The sequence below is a fragment of the Aulonocara sp. 'chitande type north' Nkhata Bay genome, linkage group LG6 (assembly GCF_057382095.1).
Source record: "Aulonocara sp. 'chitande type north' Nkhata Bay isolate Kocher_YH1m ecotype deep benthic linkage group LG6, A_spYH_male_GT1.1, whole genome shotgun sequence".
In the NCBI taxonomy this organism is placed as follows: domain Eukaryota; kingdom Metazoa; phylum Chordata; class Actinopteri; order Cichliformes; family Cichlidae; genus Aulonocara; species Aulonocara sp. 'chitande type north' Nkhata Bay.
The window spans coordinates 42733633-42753275 of NC_141349.1; the positions used below are offsets into that span (position 1 = coordinate 42733633).

At 40.8% G+C, this 19643-nt stretch overlaps 1 protein-coding gene across 1 annotated transcript in view; it reads right to left on the reverse strand.

Annotated features, from left to right (window-relative positions):
* The window catches only part of sorcs3a (sortilin related VPS10 domain containing receptor 3a), a 241215-nt gene that overhangs the window by 57857 nt on the left and 163715 nt on the right, over nt 1-19643 (reverse strand). The window contains exons 5-10 of the mRNA XM_086297093.1: nt 12884-12957; nt 11504-11568; nt 10844-10962; nt 7587-7676; nt 6958-7137; nt 746-892 (exon numbers count right to left, since the gene is read on the reverse strand). Coding sequence (XP_086153219.1) covers nt 746-892; nt 6958-7137; nt 7587-7676; nt 10844-10962; nt 11504-11568; nt 12884-12957 — 675 coding nt within the window. The remainder of the gene's footprint in view (nt 1-745; nt 893-6957; nt 7138-7586; nt 7677-10843; nt 10963-11503; nt 11569-12883; nt 12958-19643) is intronic.

A 19643-nucleotide genomic window follows, 5' to 3' on the forward strand; every position in this document is an offset into this window, starting at 1 on the left:
TTTAATCTATATTATGCACTAATATTAGTTTTTTGTACATGACTTGGATTTGCATGCACATGTCTATCTGGGCCATGTGTACTCACCTAACTGTAAATTAATTTAAATAACTAGGATTCATTGAACAATGTGAGCATGCAGTTTTAAATGATAGCCAGTTCTTTAATGAATGGATGTTGCAGATCTTTTCCACATGCTATAACACAGGTCCACGGTTCACTGGAAGGGGTTTCCTAAAAGCTAGAATGCAGCAGATTAAGCTAAAGTTTGCTTGTCCAGTGCAGAACACATCTGGCTGTGGGAAATGTAACTGCTGACTTGGTGAGACTGTTCATACCTGTGAGAATCAGGGCTTTCACCAACATAAAGACCAATTTCCAACTATTATTTACTACACAGATGATTTATTTTAGGTTTTAGAACAGACTTCATGAGGGTGCATTAGTAAGCTCTGGCTATAGAGCAGTGTTACAAATCAGCAAAATATATTTTTGTGTCTGCAGGTTTAGATGTCTTTGTGAGGACAGATAATTGGTATGCTACTATACCTGTGGGGACCAAAATACCCGTCCCCACGAGTTTGAAGACATTTTTTAGACTCAAAATGTGGTTTTAGTGGCAGGCTTATGGTTAGGGCAAGCAGCTGGGGAAAGGATCATGTATAATTGATGTCCTCACTAAGATGTGAAAACTAGTCTGTGTGTAATTTCCATAAACACAAGACAGCATTTGACGTGTACGTTACCAGTATGCAGTGGATGTCATTCCCCTCCAGGTCAGACGCAGGAGCCTGCAGGAGCCTCCAGTCCCGCCCTTTATTGTAGGTAATGTAGGTTTTCACCTGGTTGTCGTGCCTCTTGTTGGCGATTAACATGCCTTTAATTCCAGCCACCTGATTGGCACAGACACATAACAGGTTGAAACCCATCTTTAAAGCAAGCCATCAGGGAGCACTTTACACACAACAACCCTCCCAACACCCATAACAGTTAGGGCCTCAGTTGCGCATGAAAAAGCATACCCGGCACTCTCATCAGAAAAGGCATTTTGTGTATTGAGGCGGCAATCTTCACAACACCAGTTAAATGCAAATGGCGCGCTTATCTTTCCTTTCTTCAGCTGACAGTCCTGCAGACACCGTCAACAGAACAGGCTGCAGTTTCTTACACTGTGCTCTCTGTAATTATATCCTTACACGTCTCAGTAATCTAGACAGTACAAAATGATGACGGCTGAGAAGTGACACCTTGTCTGTTTTCCAACAATTGAACCGAATCTCACACGTACACCTGTAACAGTGTAGACTCACAGTCCTCTGACCAAATCCACCCCGCCAGTCGTCTCTCAGGGATTAGACACATCCTTCAACAAAACCAAAGCATGACATGCAATGGAAATGACAGAGTCACTCTAAATGGTTGCCATAGTGAGGGTCTCCACATGGATGTGTTTGCCTCCCTGAAGGGGCACATCTGTATAAGTGGCACTAATAGGCAGCGCATTTGACATTGTCATAGAAACATGTGGCTCAGGATGGATGCGGCTAACGAGGGTCCTCCCGTCCTCATCCAACCTGACCTGTCAATTGTGGCAGTAATTATTTATATCCTCCACCTCCTCTGTCACACACACACACACACACACACACACACACACACACACACACACACACACACACACACACACACACACACACAGACACACACAAGCAGAACTTTATATGGCCAGCAGCATCCACCCCTTTCTTTCCTCCCACATGACTTTCTTTAAGATACAGTGAAGGATGCAGATCTCCGTTCCAAAGCACAGATTACTCTGAAATGCGCTGATTTGCCGCCTTCACGCCACGCTGATTACTGCTATTTGCTGTGAGCGAGTGGAAATGGAACAAAGAATATTGCATGACAACTGTGCAGCAGCTCTTCAACCCAGCCGACCAACACCCAGCTGCTTGGTGAGCTGACTGTTGGTAAAGATTTGGCATTAACTTTTATATTTTTGCGTTTGAATTTGGGTTTAATCTGCTTTGCTCTAGCACACACTGGGTTACACTGACTGATTAGCACCGATGGCTGGTGGAAGGTGTGGGAATAACCCTATTTTTGCATTTCCAAAAATACCAACACAAGCCCTGGCAAAAGTCTCGCCTCACCTGGAACGTGTACAAACAGTTTTTTGTTTTTTTCCACTGTAGCAAACAAATTAAATGATATTGTTTTAATTATTTTGTGTGTTTTTTTGTTTTTTTTTAGATTAAGCACAGGAAACTAAATGTGGAATCATCATAATAAATGTTTAATATTTTCTTGCATGTCCTCGGACTTTTATGTTGGGCTGAATTATTTGGGGCAGGTTCCAACTTTCTTAAATAGTGTCATGACTGCAGTTCGCTGTTCATGGACCATTTTTGTGCTTCCACAAAAAATTTTATTTTTACCTTTTGAAAAAAGGTGAAAAAAATCAATATTCATCCTCTTTTATTGTATTTGTGGTGTGTTTCATGAAGCTATAATGATCACTTAATAACGTATTATTACTAATTATTACACAAGAACTGTTTTGTGGTTTGTTTGCAACAGAATAAAAGAGTCAGAGGAACATTTTCTGAGTGTCTGAGATCTAATTTTGAGGTTTTGCCAAGAGTGTGTAGAAGACAAATGAAAAGTCTCTAATGCAATTAAACATCAATATGAATCGATTTTACTGGATCTGCAAAAGATTTTATTTTGCTTTAGCCTGACCTAATTTTCAAATCAGGGGCACGGATTTATAGAGCTGGAAGCAGAGAATAAATGAGATTATTTATTGATTGTCAGTCCTTGGAAAACTTTTCTATTAAGATTACCCAGAAAAGGAACAAACACTGTCCTATATGACCCTTCACCTAGTTCTTAATGCTACTGCTAAATGTATGAGTTTGTTTTGGTGATACTTGACATGCTGCTTGCACCAACAATGAGATTTTCAAATTGCTTTTAGCCAAAAACATGGTACGAAGTATGCTCTAAACCAATTTTGCATCTGGCCCTTCAGGTAAACTACTGTTAACCACCAGTCTAATTTACAGCCATCTTTAAATTACACTAGAGGTTTGTTCATGGTCTGCATTTCAGACAGTGGTGCTGGGATCTTTTTAAAGTTATGAATACAGAAAAGTACTGTCAGATAAATGAAAGACTGCTGTGTTACAGAATAAATGTGGTCGTACCAAAAAATGACTTTCAAGGTTGTTTAAATTGTACAAACACTGTTTTTGTCTTCTATACTGTACTACACGTTTCAATACACTCATGGATGGAAACATAAAGAAATGGGGGATAGCTCAAGACCTTTGCAGTTACTGCGCTGTTCTCTTGCTCTTAAGTGAATATACAACCTTACATCTGACAACACGACCTTGTGAGCACCATCTCCCAATACTCCATCCATCAGCTGGTTGTGGTGGTGTGATAGAAAATGTTGTTGTTCCATTTTTTTACTGATGAGTGGAAGGCTCAGCGGTATCCTGATTTTGTCTTCATATCATCCTCTTTTACAAGATATACTTGTTTGCACAGAATGTTCTGAATGTATTCTGTGACCACGGCCGGCTGATAACTTGTTCCTATAAATGATTCTATGCTTGTTATTATTCTCGCTCAAATACCGTGCAGAATGCTGCCGACGTCTATTGTTGTTTGACAACAAATTAAAATCTCAGAGAGACGGCTCGTTTGTGTCCAGATTGATTTCCATAACAGTAGTAAGCAGTTTTGCACTGAAGTGGACAATCATACAAACCGCTCACTAGAACATGAGTGAGAATATAACAAAAAGATCCAAGATTGTGCATCCACACCGCACAGTTGGGACTGGCATGTATTTGATGTCAATAGTTTGTCTGAATCATCTGTTGAACGTTGCGTTGTTGGGTTTGCACTTGCTGGTGGGAAAACACAGCCGTGAATAACCACATCATCCCGAGTATCAGTATCATCCAGATCATTAAATACTCTCCACCGACAACAACCCACTTAATGTCTTCAATCAATCCTGAACTGTTTATTGTGAGAGAGATAAACGATTTTTGATACAGTGAACTCCACACAATCTGAGTGCTAATCGTCAAAGAGCCACCTGCTAAGCCCACTCTCAGACTGAAGGAAGGTTTAGCAGGTGATGTAGAGCCCTGATGTCAACAGAAAATTAGTTTGCACAACAAAAGCTCATGATTACAAAAATTGCCCTTGTCCAATCTCATTGACAATAAAATAATCCCTCTAATTCTGGAGATAATTGTCCAATTTTCTGTGTGGGGGGAAGAAAAGAATAATTGATTTGTGGAGGGAGGGTGCACAAAGAACAGAGGCCCTCTGGGAAGAGAAATGACTTCTAACAAAACAACTTTCACATAGTTCGCCGTCTCCGATTGGAGCTGCAGCTTCTGTCTGAAACGTCGCCTGCGTGAAGAACGGTTTGTCACAGAGCAACAACAATAAATGAGATGAATTCTGTCGCACATATCTTTCCTTGTGTAATGGGTCTGGATTATCAGGGTAGCAGTGTGTCATCTCTCTTGTTTAGGTTCAGATCGGGAAATGTGGCCGAGCCAAACACGATTAAAGCGCCTTGTCCTGCTGCTTGGTTAAAGGCCTTAACAACTGCTGCATAGAAATAGAAACTGCGCACACACTCACGTATGCACATACTGTTCAGGGCAAGTAATGGCATTGTTAATTACCATCCTGCTGTTACTGCTGCTGGCCAATATCTCACTTCCTTCCACACTCTCTCAGTCACACCTGCCAGTGTAGGACTGATAAACTGGGTTCACCCGGGAGTGGAGAAGGGAATTCTACTATGAATACAAAACCGTATAGCAGGCAGTAGGTTAGCTAACAAGGGCATTACAAGTCCAGAGCTGCATGGCAGTGAGCCCCATTAAATGCACTCTTTACACTGTATGAATGTTTGCAGGGTGGAAGCTCGCAGCCTGAAATGCAAACCTGGCTCTGAGAAGTTACAGCAGTGCTGTTGCACACGACCGCAGGTTTTATTACTATTCATGTTAATAATATGCTTAAATGGATGGAACAGTATCATCATCATCATCATCAATTTTATCCACAGTTTATGTTGTCTTTATAATACTGCATATGAATTATCCTAATGTAACAAACACAGATACGTTTTGCCTAATTTAATGCAGAAGACTAGTGTGTACACACACACACACACACACACACAAAGCCAAAGACTGAAGTGAGCTAAAATCTGTGAATGGAGTGTACCTTATTAAAAAGCCTTTGTTATTTTGTGATAATAAATGCACAATGAATAAAATATGTAAAATAGCTCTAAGTAAGCAGCAGGAAAAAGAAAAAAGCCAAAGCGCAGCCAAAGTTTCCAAATCCCTTCTGTTTGTACCGAAGAGTTGACCTCCTCTCCGGGTCGAATGGCTCAACTGGCTGATATGATGGGCTGAGACATCGATATTAGCGATTATTCATCCAGTCACCTGCCAGGTACTTTTTATTAAGTTCCTGCTTAAGGATTACTGCTTTTTTAAAGGCTACTTTCTGCTGGTGTCTGTTGGGTCTGTGTTTCCACAAGCCCCGCTAATTCTAGAGACTTATTCATCATGAAGAAAACAAGACAGTCGATCGATCGATTATTTGCGCAAGGGAGGCCTCGTCTGTGTCCACCATGAAAATGACCTCCAGATCTGACCTCCTCCTGCTGCCTTTTATTGAGAGACAGTTCACACAAAACACGTCAGAACAAAGCCACGCCCCCTTGGTTCCAAGACAGGGCATTGTATGTATATGTGTGAACTTCTGTATCTACGTAAGAATGTGTGTGTGTGTGTGTGTGTGTGTGTCAGACCTCCTGCTGACCAAAGGGTCCTATAGCATAAAAGCAGGAGGAACATCCTTGGTCATAAAGAGGGTAGTCTCCCCCACACCCTAGATGGTTCACACTAGATAACACAGTGAAGCCATACAAAGGGGAGGAGGTTTACCAACATCAAACAGACCTTCACAAGGATGTTCCTGTGATTAAAAACACTACCGCCCCCCTCCCAGAATCTTAAGACTCTGGGGAGGGGAGGACGGAAAGAATTCCTTAAAACCATGTACAAATGGTAAACATAAAAATGACAAACATTTAACAATTCACTCTAACAGTGTCCATGTCACTTTTCACCAGAGCAATTCAATAGCTGCCAACAGCGCTTTTTCTCACTGTCATTACTCCATATTGATTGATTGATTGATCTTGATGTTAGAAGTCTAATTCCGGTGCTGCTGAGTTACTGTTGACGACGAAACTAACCACAACGATCTGGCTGCTAATAGCAGTTATTGCTGATGCGTTGGAGGCGTGTTTGATAGGAGGATTCTGGAGTTCTTAATTTACACAACACTAAAGTCATATTGTTTTCACAGTGTGAGCTGATATCCAATAGCAATACCTCACATTGAGTTAATGTTTAAAAAAAAATGCTGAAGACTTCAACAACAGCTGAAAGAAAAAGCCTCTGTGTACCACACTGTCAAATATTTGGTTAAAATTCATATATTTAAAGCGCGTCTATCATACTTTCCCTTCATTTCTGTCAGTGTCTGTGAACAAACACTACCAATTATTACCAATTATTATCCAAACAATCCCTAATCCATAGTCAAAAGCTCCGACTATTCTAAATGCTCAGTCACAGTTCAGCTCTGCTCAGCACCTCATTCACTCATGCTGTCCGTGGACACAGTAACCTGTATTTCACACCTTTTGTTGATTGTGATTTTGTTTTTGCTGTGAAACAGCTCTTCTCCAATAATGTTGACACACACACATCTACCTGTATCTGTTTACCATATCGCAGATCTAATGAGTGAAAATAATACTAATCTCTGTAATTTCCCATGAATTCATTATTTCAGAATCCACACAGGGTGACTAATTTCATCAGGCGTCTACCTCGTATAGGTCTAGCATCTGGTTCCCTCCAATGCCCCTGGTGGTCTTGACATTTTCCATGGCCAAGGTGAAGTAGATCCCTCTGGTGTCAGACAGGTAGAGGTTGTAGGTGTCATTCTGGTTCCATTCCTGCACTGCAGCAAATACCTGCTTCTCGTCAGTGCTGACGATGTGTAAATCCTATCAAGAGAGCAGGAGGAGAGATTAAGAAGAGTTATGACCGGAGGCAGAGAGGTGACGGATTAGAACATGCTGACCCCATGGGACTGGTCACGAGATCAATGCTGAGGTGTGAATATAAATGGTTGATGACATACTGTAAAGAATGGGCCTTATTCTTAATATGGAGTAAGTTATATAAGTATGAATGGAAATGGGCAGTGACCTGACTTTTTCTATATTATATCAGAAAATAGAAGCTGTTTAGAAGAGCCTTATATAAATGAAATGTCTTACATTATATTATACCTTTGTTTGGTTTTACCAGTGAATGGAAGCTCCAGAGAAATGGAAAGATGTGATCCAAACCCTGACCCTGAACAAGTCACTGGTGAGCTGATGGGTGTGTCATAGGTTAAAAGCATGTCTGTGTGTCATCATCATCATCAAGTAAAGGCACTGCAGCTTACCTTAGGCAGGGAATATTTGGGCAGCTTGATTTGTATAAACGGCTCTCTCTTGTAGGACACATAATATGTGGCTCGCCCTGATGTAGGAACCTAGAACATATAATACTCTATTAATTAAATACATTACACATGGTATGCAGCGTTTCTGGCTATTATGCATCATTTTATATAGTGTCAAGTATAGTTTGGAGGGTGCAGGTGTGCAGCTCAAAAGGAGTATAGATGCTTGTACACATCTAATTCACGATGAGACTTTTTCCACACCCATGTGATCGGCAGTATGACAGCGCACCCGAATCTATCACCTGTAGCGCACTCGTGACTATTATTAACCGTGTTTCCACATTGTCACCAGCCTTGTGATTTTCGTGTAGTTTGTGCAGTTGATTGAGAACACTATGGTTGTATTCAGGCAGTCAGTCCATGTGGAGAGCAAAACAAAGGACCGCCTTTACAAAAAGCTGGTACTGGTCCAGTTTTCTGTTGGCTGCGCGGTTACACACCTTGAATTGAAGCTGAAACTTACGTTTCAATCAGATCTTCATGGTTTCATAAGTCCCAGTGCTTATGGATCTGATGTACACATAAATGTTTTAATGTGTATGTTTGGTGGTTAGAAGTGAAACTGGAAACCTTTATGTGTGAACATTTGATGATATTTCTGTAGTTGTATTTGTATCTTACAGCCCAGTAACAGTGGCTCCATATAGTAGTTTCACATTCATTTGCCAAGTGAAAAGTTGTTGCTTCAGTTCCAGCCAGAACCACAAATCCCCTTTGGATCCGGCGTAAAACTGTGAAATGCGCTACCTGCTGTGAGCACACTTTGTGACGAGGAAACAAGCAAACTAAGCGCACATTTAGGCCCAATAACAACTGATTAAAAATGAGCAACTATCCAAATCTGGTAAAAGGTATTTTTTTTCTCTTATAAGATTAAATGAGACTTTTGTCCTCACGGTATAATACGTGATACACGTCCTTCTATACTCCTCGAAGCTTTGAGTCTCAGGATACTTTGCTTTTTCCACGTAGCAGTTCTCTCTGACTTTCAGATTTGCTGCTGATAAACAAATGCAGGGGAGAAGGCCTTATGTGTCACCTCATAACTGACATCATACCATATTTGTCTAAACAATTAAAGTTTGGGAAAAAGTACACATCATTTTCTGGCTTTTCCACCTGCTTATTTTCGTGGCAAAGCTGGATATTGTGGCTGCCCAGCAGTCTTTTCTTTCCATTTATAGCAACCTCCTGGCTTGGATTCAGAAGATGCAGCCCAGGTGTCAATGCACTGGTGGTTTCAAAGTGGACTTTGGTAAATATCTCGTAGGAGAATCAATAGTCTCATTATTCTTTGTCAAGAGAAATCTTTAAGTTACCTAACTGAGCCTCGTCTGCTGTCTAGGAAAGAAAAAAAAACACATCCTAATGGTCTAGAGTCTTTGCAAACACTCTAAGCTGTTAGCTTGTGCAGCAAGGAAACACGGGAATGGTGGGTGATGGAGAATTGTCATTAGGCGCAAGACCACAGAAGACAGAAGCACTTTGTACAAATAGAGAAGCACCCAGCAAAGTGAGACTGCAGGTTCATAACCTACTTTTCTTCCCTGTCAATAACACTATGAAATTCATTAGAGGAAAACCTTCAAATCAGAGCTTGTGGTTCTCGACTAAAGAGAAGTGAAGTCAGCATTAATGTTGTACGACAGAGGCGATTCTTTTACCGATCTTGCAAGCGTTGCGAGTGGTCCAGCAGAGAGAAAACACTGAGCACTGAGAGGAAATATAGCAGCCTAGCAGCGAGTGCTGTAGAACAGTCCCACATGCAATCGAGTGAAGGAGCAGGAGATCGATGGCTGGGTAACCAGAGGCAGTTTGAACTTTAAGAGGAATTGGTATGATGGATTTTTTTCCCATCCCTTTCAGGATCTTTCATCTGTGACGCATACGTGCTAAAATGTGGAGGTGCTTGAATTGAAGGGGTGGTTCTGGTTGAGTGCTTGTGAGTTTATTTGAAAGACTTCAGAGAGGTCAAACAGGATTGAAGGATCTTTGGAGAACCACTCTATTTCTTTGTCTAATGTGCTGCCAAGGGCAGAAAAGGTTCCGGAGGAAGGACTTGCCTGCAGGTGAATCAAGCTGAGTTTCTGAACCCACCCATTCTCTACTGAATAAAACATTTAGCAGGATCAAACAGCAAGAGAATTTACAACTGCTGCACCTCAAAATCGTGATATAAATTAATAATATTAACTTAAAATATAAAATACATCGAGTTGGATGACTCAATTTCTGAGGCTGGTGTAAGTCTATGTGATGCTTCTGTTGGATGTGAAGAGGTGAAAGGGGTAAGGGTCTTTGGAGGAGCACAGGTGCCATCTGCTGTAGTTGTTGCTGTGAAACCTGAAAATCATGTTTTTTGCAGGTGGTTTAAGAAGATGCAGCTATGATCTGATGTTTGCAAGACTTGTAGCCACCGTCTCATCAACATCGATTTTTAAAAAGACAAACCGATAATGAGAAACCAAAACCAGATCCATCTTTTTCCTTCTACCTAAAACATTTTTAGCACATATCAGATACCACTGCAGTTTTTTTTGAGGAAAATCTGAATAAAACTGGCATTGCCATGGACTAGGTGTGTAATTATCCCAACGTTTCCTGTTGACTTTTAAATGTATGAAACCTCATTTGCACAATGTCAAAGTAAATAATATTCACGCTGGAGAGGAAAATACAACCCATAAATTGCATCTGTGTTACTTGGGATTCAGGACATTACCATTTCAGATTTTTCTGTTACACAAATCGTGATTAATATGACACACCATTCTGTGGCTAGGATGAATATTAAAACTGCTCACACAGGAAAACAAAGCACAAATGTTCAGTTGAGGTTAACATAAAATGATTTTTACATATTTTATTCCTGCCAAGTGAAATCATTTGCAAAAAAAAAAAAACTCATGCCAGAAATAGTATGACAGGAAAGAAACACCTGAATTTAGCAATATTTTAAATACATTTCAACAGATCAAAAACTATTTGAGGCCGGCTGTAGCGCGGAAGTTCCTAAAGTCACTCTGCCCTTAATGGCCATTTATCTAAAAGCCGTTCAAATCCACACTTGCAGTTTATGCAAAAAGCTGAGTGTGCTTCTCAATATAGGAGACATACCGTATCTTGCATATCTTTAAACATGCATAATTAATCATGCATCAGATAGTGATGGGACAGAGTGTACAAAGCCCTACCTGAATGAATATGTAGTCATCTTGAACCACCAAAGAGCTGATGTCAATGTAACCTGGGAACGGGTAGTTCCTGTTAGCTTCTGTGCACATCTGAGCTCTGCACGTGACATACTGCACATCTGTCACATAGGAGGAAATGCAGGATCAGCATTATGTATTCTGCTAGTCCATATATACAGAACAACAGCTGTAGCAAGACTTTGTAAGCTAACCATTTCCTTCCCAATTAGGTCAAATGATTTTTTTTATCTTATTTGCAGAATGCAGAGTCTCTCTGAATAATTTGCCTCGCTGTGTAGCACCTGATTTATTTTCATTGTGTAGACGCCATAAACGAGCATCTCCATCTGTCAATCATACGACACCAAGAGGAGGAAAAAAGCAATTCTTGGTTTTTGCAGTGACATCACACAGTGGCAGTTTCACTTATGTTGGCTACAGTATAGACGACCTTGATGTTGTGGCCTTTCAGAGTTACGGAGACGACATTCACTGAATGAGAGTGAAAATAAAAGAAGCCATATTCATCAAGACTCATACGCTGGGTTCATTGGTGGGGTGAGCCAATGCCGTTTCCTTGGGGCCGACTTCTTTTCACAAAGAGGAATTCATGCCTATAGACACCTGCTCATTACTCGTCTTTGTGTGTAAGACACCTACTTCCATCTGGTGTGTGAGCTTCCATGTGGATCAGATCAGGCTCCTTGTCTAGGCTTGTGACAGACCTGGGAGAGAATGAAAAAGCAGAATATAATAAGTTTTTATAAGCATAACAAAAAAGAAAAGGATGTAAAGGAGAAGCTACTTCTGTTACTGATTAATTAGAAGTGAAGCTATTGTGCATTTTCTGTTCTGTATATATTTTGCAATGATAGTTGTTCCTTTTAAACATGGTCACAAGTTAGCATATACACAAGTAAATGAACACGCATTTAAACGTTCTCCACCAAACATTTTTGCCTACTATTGGCTCTGTATGAGTACAACCCCCCCCCCCCCCCCAATAAAATCTCAGATCTTAGACATAGTAAGGAGAACAGAGTAAAGCCCAAATCCCATTTCAGCAAAATACAACAATGCAAAGAAATACAATCTCCTTATCTTCGACTGAATGGTACAAGGCCACTACACTCTCTGACCATGTCTGTATCTCAGAGAATAATCGTGCTTTTTTGTTCATTTCACTGCTGGTGGATTAGACTAGATGGATACAGCGCTCCCATTGTGGTGGTATTTCATAGCCCCTGGAGGCTGATGAGGCCATTGTCTAAATACGGCCAACTGGAGGACTGCCTAGCCATTGCTAAAGGCTCATCCAGTGTATAAATGTCCTTGAGGGGGCTTTGGCAGTGAAGGGCAAACTCTACAACGGATTGTGCACACTATTTAGGCTTATGCCACAATGGCAAAGAAAGCTCCAGATTTATGCAAGTTATGGTGCATATAGCCAAAAGCAATCCCAGGCACACCCCAGTCACATCAGAGTGGGGCAGCGAGCACTGAGCTGGAATATATTCGGCCCTACGTTTGTGATGAGTGTGCACTTTCAGACATAGTAGGTACACTGCAGGGGGAGTGAGCAGCAGACATGACTGGATAGGAAGCGACAGGAACGTCCTGGATCCATTATTAGTCATAGCTCATGTATCTGCATGTATGTATCTGTAGAGATTCACCCCTCTTCCTTCTACTGCAAATGTAAAAATAATAATTTGGTCTTGCAGGACGCCTGATATGAACAGGGTGTGAGTGTGAGAAATGAAGTGGAATGCGACATGCCCTCGGACGCTGAATGCAAAGCGCATTCTGAAGAAGGAGATTAATCTCTGCCTGATTGTATCAAGGGATAGAAAATGTGCAGAATTTTAGCAGCATCACCAGTCAGTCACATAGCTTGTTCTAAGCCATCAATATCACTTGCTCAGTCGCCCCGAACACGAGCAACACTTTCTGCATTCCTGAGCAAACAAAACTTTGGGGAAGAGGAATGGAGCAGAATAAAAAGGGGGAAAAGTGGAGATGTGAGAATGAGTGACTCACCAGTAGAATCTGTTTGGCGTGACGTGTTCGTGGATGAGCTGCCATTTTCTTCCGAAGTCTACCGAGCTGTACAGCTGCAGAGATATGAGAGAAAGGGGGGGAAACAAGTCTTTTAGCAAGATGAACATGTTTCTCCATTCATCTGGATTCTAATCACAAGAGATGATGAGTGCTTTTTAGACACGACTGGTAAATTTCAGGGTAGAGGTTAGCCTGGGGCATTATCGGTAGATGGGCTGCCATACCACTGAAATGCTATCATCATCAATGACCAACCATTCAAGCTAGCATTTTATCACAGACCGAGGCCTCTCTATTCCCTTCTCGTGTTACTAATAAGAGGTATAGATCTGAAAATGAAGCATTTATGCAAATAACACACACATATAATTCCCCTGGGATTAGAGCTCTGGGTAGCTCCCCAACTGGGTCTAGACTGGGTCTAGAGAGTATTTTAAATTCAGGGAATTTAAAATAGAAAGTAGCTCGTCCACAGAAGGACTGGTAGCTCCCCTTACGATAAGGGTTCAGATCGCGCGAACAGGTGTGAAATGTGTGTGTTTAGTTAGTTTGTTTGTTTGCTTGTTTTAATCAATTTTAAATCATGCTTTTTATTTGCTTTTGTTTCTAATGTCTCTGTAAAGCACTTTGAATCACCTTGTTGTTGAATTGTGCTATACAAATAAATTTGCCTTGCCTTGCCTTGCCTCTTGCCTCTGCAGGCAGTATTTGTCTTTCAAGCTCAGGTCCTCTCCCAGAAGCCTGGAAGCTTGATGGACCTGCACAGTATCTTAGCTCTTCTGGGCAGAGGTCTCGGATGTTGTTCCTATCTTTGGAGTCACTTCATTGAATGCTGCGATTTCCACTGGGACGGCTGTTACCTTCACCCTCCACATCTTTTCGAGTTCTTCTCTCAGCCTGAGCTTGTCGTGTTCCATGTTCATTCAGTATAGCTACATCTATCACTACAGCCTTCTTCCTCTCCTTCTCAACCACTACTATCTGGAATTCCCACAGGATCTTAGCTCGGTCAATCTTGACCATCCTAAGGGGGGGTCAACGATTTTGACTTCCAGCAACATCTGTATTATACTCGGCACAGGCGTTCCATGTATGCCCTGCCTTCTAGTATCTTGCACCCTGCTGTTATGTGCTGGATTATCTCAGGGGCATCTTTACACAGCCTGCACCTGGGGCCTTCCCTGGGGTCATGCCTGGTGTGGTAGACCTCTGCCTCCTAGATCTCAGACATCTGAGATCTCTGTCCAGAAGGGCACAGTCCTAGGAACAGCAACAATACTGTGTAGGACCCTCACGCTCTCAGGCCTCTGGTAGAAGACCTGAGCTTGAAGGATAAAGACCAGCCACAGGAGTGAAAGGGGAATTTTTTAATATAATAATGTATATAATGTGGCCAACTTCAGCTTGATGAGTAAGTACTTGAAGGTCTTTGGGAGGTTTTAGTCCTAAAAATCAATGTTGGACATACAAACTTTTCTCCAAACCCTTCCATCTGTCATTGGAATTTCCACAAATGCATGGAATGATATATAGCTCAGCTGGCATACAGGATCATAGCATGGAGTCAGTGGCCCAATTTTAATGTACTAATTACATTTTCTTGTGCTCGAGCAAACGATTAATAACCCTGGTGCATTTTCCAAGTCTCTATTGATTGATGTTGTAGAAACAGCACCCTTGCTGGGCCTGTGCATTATTATTTTCATGCAGCTCTGTGAGTCGGTAGCCCCATTTGAGGGCTATGCTAATGTTCCCACTTGTTGTCTTTTATCACAGCAAATCTGTACTTACTCTGATAAAAAATATACACATTTGTCACCTGCTGCAAATGTATTTTGTCAGCATTGCAGGGGAAGCTCTATGTCACCAGGTAGGCAGGCTACCTTCATCATCTAATTTAAAGTTGGTGTGATTCATTGGATTTCACTTATTTGCCTCTTCACGAACAGAATAAATGCAAACGAGTTAGCTGGGGAGCACCACTTTACAAATGCAGATATTAAAACACGTGCATCCAAGGACACACACTATGAGCAAGAAATAGAAACAATGCCGACACACTGCTTTGCAAAAATTAAAAGACTTTTAATAAACACACTTGGCTCTTAGTTTTTCAACTTAGCATTTTCATCAGAGCACTGTTCTCAGATATAGTGAGGCTGACGTCAGCTGCCAGCCTTCACAGGAGTGGAAGCTCATCTCTGCTTGTATCCACAATCTTATTCTTTCATTGTTTTCTTCTTTTTTCTTTTACTTGTTTTGAAAACTTCTGAGTAATTAGTTCATATAAATGGCTGATGTCACCCTGAAACCTCTGATGTTTTCTTATTTTGATGATTTTGACTGAGAATGTTATTTTTTCCATTACAAATTTGTGGTTTAAATGATATTGGCATTATCTCATTAAATACAAACTATAAATGTCCAGGCACATTAGAGCCAAAGATTGTACAAAGAAGATTCTCTATTTTATAAATTTAACATTTAACACTGAAGATAGGTTTGGTAATAAACGGTAATGGATTTTTCATTGCTGCAGCTGTTTTAAAGAGAAAGTTACAAAATTTCAGCATCATCTGAATGGACATTGGATATCTTCAAATAGTTTATGAACAGGCAAATGTATTTTCCCATTTATACTAAATGCAGCTGCATTATACGCTGACTTCAAATACTGGCCATCAACTTGTAAAAATTCGGATTAACTAAAACATGTTGCTCTTTTTGCATACTAATCTTATTCTTTCAACCATTACCCACAGTTGCTTTAAATGATGGTAGAAACGTAGATCGCCAAGTCAATAAATAGCTTTGCCTTCATGTCAGTTGTTTCTTAACAACAACATTACTGGTACAGTGTCCACATTACTGAAGATGCTGTACTAATCCATCTGTCAATCAACCACTGGACTTTTCTCTCACGCATGCACGAACATTGCAATACCTTAAGTCCCCCCACTGGTAAACTACACGCCACCCTTTTCCGGCTGAGACCCATGCTTTCAGACTTGGAAATGCCCTCATGTCGACCAATTTTCAATCGACTGGAAACAGTCCTAGTGGAACTTGAAGCTACCAGGACGACATCATCATAAACAAGCTGTGATATTAACAATATGGAACCCTCCATCCCTCCTAGAAATTCTGTCCATAAAAATTATGAAGCGAACAAAGATCAGCTGGATGAAGTACAAGCCTGGTGTTAAGTCTGTCTTATTGCCTTTCTGGAGATGTTGAGGGCCTATCTATAGAACTAATGAAGGGGGGTTCCAACCTGATTACCCCAAAGAAGTTTTTACCCCTCCCCCACCCAAAGCACAAGACACTAGGATAATTGTTCTTATGGATTTTAACACCAAGTCTGATGAGCTTAACTTATAAATTGTCCTCCAATCTTATTTAACCTCCCAAGATCCGAACTTGTTCATGGCATACATTTTCAATTTCTCTGTGCTATTTGGGCTGATTGAGACCTGATGAATATAAAAACAAAGAATTACCAGTTTTGTTTTGTAGCTGATTTTTGTTTCTGAGGAAAATGAGCTCCACAGTGGCTGTATAATGTCCTCGTAAGTGGATATCAGGCTCTTGTAGACGCCATGTTCTAGGAGGTTAAAATGGGCAACGAAGCAGGTGATGCTTTAAGGTGTGGCTATAGCTTGCAATTGAGAAGTTGCTACTGCTTAAATGTGCAGTATACTCAATTTCTTTGTTGTGATCCACCTCAAGGCATTTCTTTCTAAAAATACTAATACAACAATCAAAATGCTGAAACTGAGGCTTCAAAATAGGGCCATCTAACCAGTGAGTGATGTCGCTGTAGCTGCATCCATCTTAGTATAAAAGCTATGTAAGCAAACACATCCCCAGCACAACACATGGTAAACAATAGCCTTGAAGAAAAACAATTACCGGACATCATTTATTTGAATTTCGAGAGCTGAACCTTTCCCTTCCCGTCATATGTCTATAAATGTCTACTTGCACCACAAACCCATTTGTTCTAATCTCAGACCGTTTTAAGGAATCGTATCATTTTGGCCAGAAACCATCGAGAAACGTGACAACAGCTGCATTTTCAAAAGGGTTTTCCTCTTATCTGTAGCACAGAGATGATACTTTTCTTTTCTTTTATCCTCCTTTACAGAAATGTTTCACACTGTCACTGTCCCTAAATGACTTTTACATGTTAGCAATCTTCGGTTAGTGATGAGTTAACAGTTCAGCTTCCCTCCTTATCAAGCTTCTCAGTACAAGCTGTTGCAAATACTGCTTATTTCATTTTTATTGTAGCTACGAAAACTGGATGCTACATCTTTGAACCACGTCCACTTCTCCCTTCTACAGTACAACTGATCCTGCTTTCCACTACAGCAGCCACAAAATCCTGTAGTCTATACTGTAAGCCCCTGTACACCAAGTATCAATAGGTTAATCTCTGCTGACACCCTTACAAAGCCTCATACTGAATATCTAATAACAAAAATGCTATATGGGACGTTGACAGTTATCATCTTCCAAGTTCCTCGTGCCATGGCAGGTACCACCGAGTTCTTACTCACAGAAACTTGATGCAATCAGTTGAGTGATCCATGTTCTATGCAGACAAACTAGCCTTGGTCGATATAACCATCTGAGGCTGAAGCCAACTTTGTGGCTAAATTTAGAACTTCAGTTCAGTTCGAGTTTCAACCAGCTTTTCCAAATGTTCATTGTTGCTTTGTCTCCCGTACCCCTCTATTCCTGTAAATTAAAATGCTTACTGTAAACCTTATCACATCTGCATCAATTTTATCTAAATTATGCACCGGTTTCTCACGTTCCGCTTCTACACTCAGCTGTCGCTGCTCATTACAAGCCTTCAGCATCAAATGCATCCATCTCACTGTCTACGGTTAACTTCTGATCTCCTCTCCTGCAGCATCATCAGACTTCATTTGAAATACATTGAAAACCACTCACTGAGTACTCTGCTCATGAGTGGTGGAGTGGCAGGTGGGCAGGGCCCAAGAGCCAATGCTGATCCTCAATGAGGCCTTTCCTAAACTGCAGCCTCTGGCCTAGCGTGTTGCTTCATTAGTCTCTATTCTATTTACAGTGTTTCCTTCACTCACCTCTTTTCACTATCAGTATGTTTGCAGTCCATCAGTAGTTATTAATCTCTCTTCCACAGTGTGTCTTTTGTCCTGTCTTCCTTGCCTCATCCCCAGTCAGTCGCAGCAGATGGCTGCCCATCCCTGAGTCTGGTTATACTGGACGTTGATGTTGTGATTAAATTGAACTCAAACTGAAATCTCTGTAACTGTTTGTCATTCATATTTGGGATAGAGGTCACTGCGAGTGGACGGATGGACAGATGGATAATCATACTACAAAGTAAAGTTTTGTACTGATTAAATCTATTACCTATCTATCCAAGGTTCATTGTTTTATCACCTCCTTTGTCAAAGTTTCTCTGACACGATGCAACAAACATATTTTCAAGAATGAAAACAAATATTTCAACACGATACAACTCCTGTAGTACATACACAATACCTATATTCCTAAAAAATATACAAAATATACAACTAACTGAGAGAAAAGCTGAGCACACAAATGCCATACATACCCCATGCATAACCCAGACTCATTGAAAGCATACAAATCATAGAAATATCTGAAGATGGGAGGAACTGCAGTAAAAACTGCATTTCGTTGCCCTGTACCTTTGCATGTGCAATGACAATAAAGTTGAATTCGATTCTATTCTATTCTAAATAACATGTCTGATCTTAAAGCTGTGGACCATTAGTTTAGCTGTTTCACACTTTACCTGTAAATATTTTTCTTTTACAAGCAGGTTTGTATGGTTATGTGGGATATTCTGTTGTTAATTTGCGGGTGCTCATCCTAGAAATGCATCACAGCACAATTGTGTACAAACCTGTTCCTAACCACACCTGAGAAAATAATCATTGGCAGCTGGCAGCAGCCTTGACGAGCCCTTATCAGTTTTCTCTTTTCTGTCTGTTGTTTTATGTGCTCCGGTGAAGCCTGTGTGTTGATAGTGATGAGCACTTCCACCATTTATTAAAGGTTTTTTGTTATTTAAACAAAGCAGTGTGCTTTGCTGTTTTTCAATTATGAATTATTGATCACAAGACTTTACATGTTTAACCTCTTAAACTGTAGGTTTATTCTGTCCTACAATCAGCACTTGGACTCCATATTTTTGAGAGACATTCATAAAAATATAAAGGAGACCAATGCATTCATCGTAGTGTCCCATGTGTTTTTAAGGCATGGATCTCTTATTAACTGCAGGCAAACATTTGTCCAAGCCTTTATGAAGTTGCACAGAGTCTAATAAAGTACAGCACCCATAGGCACATATTCTGCAGAAAATTTGATTTCTGATTCATTCAAGCTCAGTAAAGAAAGATTCCCCACTGGAGGCTTTTGGTCGGTGTAACAGGGCGACAGGCAGGGTCCCTCATCACTTTGGACAGTGACATATGATGGCAGTGGGCAGGCACAGCCTATCCTCTCTCCATTCATCAGTTCAATGACATCTTACATTTTAAAGGTTCTGAGCTGTCACAAAGTAAGCTTCACAGCTTCCCACTCAGTTCAATAAATCAAAAGAGTGGCCGGCCGGCTGCCACGCCACCAATGGAGTCGGCAAGAAAAGTCACCAACGAAGGACAGAGCTTAAATGGTGATTGAGGAATTGCAGTGAGCATGTTAGTTAAAACTC